The sequence below is a fragment of the Seriola aureovittata genome, chromosome 3 (assembly GCF_021018895.1).
Source record: "Seriola aureovittata isolate HTS-2021-v1 ecotype China chromosome 3, ASM2101889v1, whole genome shotgun sequence".
Taxonomy (NCBI): Eukaryota; Metazoa; Chordata; class Actinopteri; order Carangiformes; family Carangidae; genus Seriola; species Seriola aureovittata.
In genome coordinates this window covers 24,631,342-24,636,979 of record NC_079366.1, presented here as the reverse complement: position 1 = coordinate 24,636,979, position 5,638 = coordinate 24,631,342, and the positions used below count along the sequence as shown (strand labels likewise).

General features: G+C 35.7%; 1 protein-coding gene across 1 annotated transcript; it reads right to left on the bottom strand.

Annotated features, from left to right (window-relative positions):
* Positions 1 to 2,486: 2,486 nt before the first annotated feature.
* Positions 2,487 to 4,709, bottom strand: LOC130166850 (anionic trypsin-2-like). Its single transcript, XM_056372645.1, has 6 exons — positions 4,587 to 4,709; positions 4,221 to 4,392; positions 3,796 to 3,975; positions 3,107 to 3,168; positions 2,821 to 2,957; positions 2,487 to 2,694 (listed from the first exon to the last, which is right to left on the bottom strand). The coding sequence occupies exons 1-6, from the start codon at positions 4,633 to 4,635 to the stop codon at positions 2,542 to 2,544; spliced, it is 753 nt and encodes a 250-aa protein (XP_056228620.1). The 5' UTR covers positions 4,636 to 4,709; the 3' UTR covers positions 2,487 to 2,541.
* Between the last annotated feature and the right edge of the window lie 929 nt (positions 4,710 to 5,638).

Sequence of the window (5,638 nt, the reverse complement as noted above, 5' to 3'; positions counted from 1 at the left end):
CAAATCACTCACCACAATTATGATTTGAAGATTTTACCATAACCAGTACTTTTCACTAGTTCAAAACTGTGTAAAGGGCCAATGCAACGCATAAAATGCAGTTTTTTACTTGCCAAAAATTCATTTCTCTGTTAAAATTATTATTATTATTATTATAATTATTTCAATTGTATCTCTGTATTGCAACTCTTCACACACACAGTCCTGCTGCTGGATATTCATGCAAAGTTTTCATCACTATCAACAGTTCTCATAGTATTGCATCACATTACAGCTGCAAACGTCTTTTACTTGCCAAAAATTCATTCCTGCTCCCAATTTAATACTGAAAGGGTTTTTCTTCCACAAAATGACTTCATATCACTCATCGAGTTATATTTAGAAGATTTTACCATAACCAGTACTTTTCACTAGTTCAAAACTCTGTAAAGGGCCAGTGCAACACATACAATGCAGTTTTTTACTTGCCAAAAATTGATTCCTGCTCCCAATGTTGGACTGAAAGGGATTTTCTGCCTCAAAATGTCTTCATGTAACTCACCAGAGTTATATTTAGAAGATTATACCTTAACCAGTACTTTTCACTAGTTCAAAACTCTATTTTTGGCATATTTTTGTATGAGCTGATGTAGTTTAGGTTTGGTTGTAGTCACATGCAAAACAAGCACAGTTTCAGAAACTAGAGTGTTACATTTCAAATAGGGCCTCATAAATGCATTTTTTTAATGCTTCTGTTATAAGCTCATTACATTTACATGTGCACATGAAAAGAATCAGATTCATATGCCTTTTCTTCAAAGCAGGAAAAGCACAGGTGAAAGTAATATTAATGATGGATCTGTTGCAGCTGTGATTGCAATGTAAAGCAGAAATTAATAATATCACTGACAACTGTGTTTGATGGGACTAAATGTGTTAAAGGTCTATTCAACTTTAGTTCCACTATACTTTCCCTCAGGTGTACTTTGCCCCCTCTTGTAATGTTTACTTCAAAATATAATATTTCATCAATTAAATACTGCAGCCAAAAAGTACTAGACTTACAGCAGATGAATAGACAAAGAAAGAAACTGTTGAATGCGATACCTCCTTAACTCTAAAAAAACACAGGTAAAATGAAATGGCAACTTGGTGTAGTTTTATAAAGTATCCAACAGAGGGCACCAGAGACCGACAGAGACGTTGTCATAAGGAATGGAAGAAATGGATGGTGAAGAGAGGGAAGGATGAAGGAGATCTGTGAAACTTAGCTAGCGAAGTGAGAAAAAAGTCTTTTAAATTACCTGATTACATGTTATAACTTAACAAATTGAACACATTGGCCATAATTACATTTTTAACTGCCATTTCACATTACCTCTGTTAAAATTATTATTATTATTATAATTATTTCAATTGTATCTCTGTATTGCAACTCTTCACACACGCAGTCCTGCTGCTGGATATTCATGCAAAGTTTTCATCACTATCAACAGTTCCCATAGTATTGCATCACATTACAGCTGCAAACATCTCATCTATTGTGCCCCATAGAGGAACTCACTTACTGTTTGTCACTCTGTCAGAGTGGTGTAGTAATTGCAGACCAACAATTAATGTGGGTAACCATTATTTTCTCCAACCTTAACCAAGCCTTAATTCAATTTACCTTGACACTGAACATGAAAAAATGTAATTGAATATAATCTGTAAATCTACTTTTGAATAATTGTCCCATATAAATGTTCTGGTTTGGCAACAGGGTTACATTAAAATCAAAAAATATATTATATATTATATATATCAGAGTTGTGAGTAGGGGTGGGTGACATACAGTAGATCAAATTGATTTATCACAGTTAATGTAATTTTATGTTGTGATGCAATATATACTTGTATTGTGAGAGTCAACTCACTGCAAATCATCACATGAGAAAATATTTATTTATGGCATGAATGATTTCAGTTAACACGATATCAGTGGCATCGTTAAGATTAAAAAGTGTATGTATTGTAAATACACAATGTCTTAATGGGTCGGTTTAACGCCCCACCTGAAATGATGTTTCTTAAAAGAAACGATATCACACAACTGAAATAATAACTGTTGATAAATAATTCAGTAATTTAATTTTTAATCACTTATGTGGCTGAAGACTGAATTTAATTTTAGATCTTAATCAAGACTTAAATTTCCTTATAAAACCATGTAATCTAGCAATTATTACTTTTGTGATTTTATTAAGATTGTTTCTTACAGTAAAATAATTATCTGATGTTATAATAGTTAAAATAATTACAATGTTTATCTCTACTGAATAGAGGAAGAAATAGATTTAGATGATAATTATGATAAACATAACAACACACAAACAGACAAAACAAAACAAAACAAAACAAAACAAAACAAAACAAAACAAAACAAAACAAAACAAAACAAAACAAAACAAAACAAAACAAAACAAAACAAAACAAAACAAAACAAAACAACAAACATCGCACAAGGTCCATTTAAAATCCAAAATCTCATGGCTTGTTTATTATGAATGTTCAGCATGAAGTTCAGGGATTGGGGCCAATAATAGACTGAATCCAGTGCATATATGCACAGACTCTGGAGAACTCGCAAGGGTCCCTGAATGCTTGTACATCATTAGCACCACTGATAACAGCATAAATCTTGCCATTGAACACTGCTCCTCCGCCAGAGTCACCCTGTGAGAGTCAGAGATAAACACAGATTATGACAGTATTTGTAAATGAATGAAATACTGATTTATCTTAACATTCTTCAGACTTCTGATGACAGAAGACATAGGATTAGAAACCGTGACAACTCACTGCAGCGACGACCTGATGTCCGTCGGCACAGACCCAGTTGTCAAATGGTACATTTGGATTGTGAAACCATCCTCTCAATGGACTGCAGTCAACAACATGCATATCGCCACATAGGAGAGTTTCAGAATTCCTCTCCTCTAGAAATAAAGAGTTAAAGTTAAAAAGTTGATACTACATGTATGTACAAAGGTGGTCTTTGCCCACTGTCAGATTTAATTTTTGTAATTAAAGAAACAGACTAACATATAATAAAATTGTAACAAAATATGCTCAAAAGGGAACTCACCGTAGATATCATATTCACCTACAGCAAATGGCCCGTGTCCTGCGACGTGAAACAAGTTACGTCTGGAGAATAAGAAAAAAATAAAGACACAGTTTAAGCATCACTGTAACACGGAAAAAGCTGGGTGTTAAAATACTTCACATAAAAATATGGCTCAAAAAGATAAATCAACACAGCATCTAATGAAAATATTCATGCTGCCCCCCCCCACAGTTTTGTTTGTAGTTTAAAATGTTACTTCAGATTTTGGGGTTTTACAACCTCTGACTGCATATCAAACTAGGATAATAACGTATATTGCATACTACTTTCTGGTGAGTGTTAGACTCAACAGAAAGCTCTGATTTCCTGCTAGACACATCTACCACATTACATTACACACCTGAAGTTCTGAGGATGGCAGAGGAAATAATATAATCAGCACTTTACTCAAATAACATGCATTTCGCACAGTACTTTAAAAGTTGATGTTACGGATGTTATTTGAATATTTGTTCTTTTTACAGTCTCAGGTCACATGTCTGTCTATCAGAAAAATCTAAAAGTCTATGAATGAGACCTACAGTATCAGCTCCTGAGCAGTGGTGGATATCCTATAGCATCTAATAAAACTCTGACAAAGAACTGCACTTATTGTTGACAGAGAGAGAGAGAGAGAGAGAGAGAGAGAGAGAGAGATCACAACTCACAGTTGAAGATCAGTTGAACAGTCTGGAAGATCTATTTTATGGATCTTTTTAGGTTTCTTCTCCAGCTTCAGTAGCATGATGTCGTGTTTTTTGCTGTTCTCGGTATAGATCTCATGTCTTGTGATTTTGATTGTCTCCATTTCGTTACCTGGGTGGATATTTACATCTGCCTCCATGGTCCTACAAGTAGAAGAAAAAGAGAAACATCACTTAGTTAAATACATACATTTGTATCAGATCTGTCTGTCGATTATCCATCTCATTTTGATCATTATCAAGAAAGGATTGAGAAAAACAGCATCAGTTATTCAGACATGCAATCTGCTTTGCAAGATGCAATATCATGTCATCTTCATTTGGAACACCTCAATTGTGAGTTTAGCTTCGAGTTCCTGATTTGATTTATTAATGAGTGATATATGTACCTCTCCCAGCAGTGAGCTGCAGTCAGAATCCACTCGTCAGTGATCAGAGAGCCACCACAGAATGTTCCAACACTTGTTCTCAGCTTCACGTGGTACAGACGATCATTTTGACCACAGCGAACACCATTAACAATTCTCTTCTGTACATCCACCGGTGTACTCACTGTGACACCTGAAAGAGAAAGTCCTCCACCAGGTGAGTGTGAGGTAGAAACAAACAGCAGCAAGTGGCCACAAATTCCTGTAAAAGTCAAAACTTTTTGCTTCTTCAAGGAGCAGAACTTAAAAAGTCTTTGTTACTGTAGCTACATGATAAAAAACAAGACCTACACATATCAACCACACTTCAATTGTTTCTATACTCACCGACCCACAGCAGAAAGTAAAGAAGTGCCAGAGAAGCCATTGCTGTCATTGACCATCTAATGACTGCTGTCCTGGTGCCACAGCCGTGCCTTTTTAAATACCTTCACACCGTCCTGTTGAACTGAGAGACAATAATCATCTCATTAAGATAATTTAACATGACCCCATGGGCGACACAGGACTACACATTTAAGCAAATGTATGATCCCTTATCAACACTAACCGCCACTGTCTTCCACAAAGTGTCAGTAAGAACTGTAACACTTACACACGTGGAGTAGATAAACAAGTTCAGCACTGATCAGGCTGAAATACAGCAAGGTTCATGTTAGCGCTGTAAAATACACAGGGCTCCTGTATCCCTCCATCTTTCTCTTTTACAGGGGAAACAAAATAATCCTTCAGACGGACCTTTCTGATTGGAAACATGAAGTAGTCGATGGATTGTGTTTCGACAGGAAACAAGACAAAACAGCTGTCCTTAATTTACATTGAACATTTTTCTCTGCAAATTTAGTTTCATGTTGCCGTTAACTGACCAAACTGTAAACATGCTGCAGTCATAAGTGCTGAATCTGCTTATGATCGTTGATGGAGGAAAACTCTTCCAATGGCTCTAGAGTTTCTTTTACATTTCTTCCATGCAGAGATGTTTTCTTGACATGCTTTAATTTTTGTTTTTAAACGTCTACTAATAATAGCACCATATAAAGAATGAATAATAATAATCACTGACCGTCTAACCAACAACAACAAACAGTCATGTTGTTGTATTTTTGATGGAAGATGTTTTTCTTTTTCCTAAGTCTTGTTTATAAGTTGGTTATACAAAACATCCCAGTGAACGGTGCCTTCATGTGCTTTCCTTTACTCAGGTGATAATGCTGTTGGACTACCATGTTTGCTACGAACTCACAACGGTCCATTCATTCAGACCAGTACAAATTTCCAAGTCTGATGTCTTGTCAGTTACGTTCACTGTAGGTCAGGTTCACTATTTGCTTATCTTGAACGTCTTTACAAACGGACTTCTGCCCGGGAAGAAGCGCTCA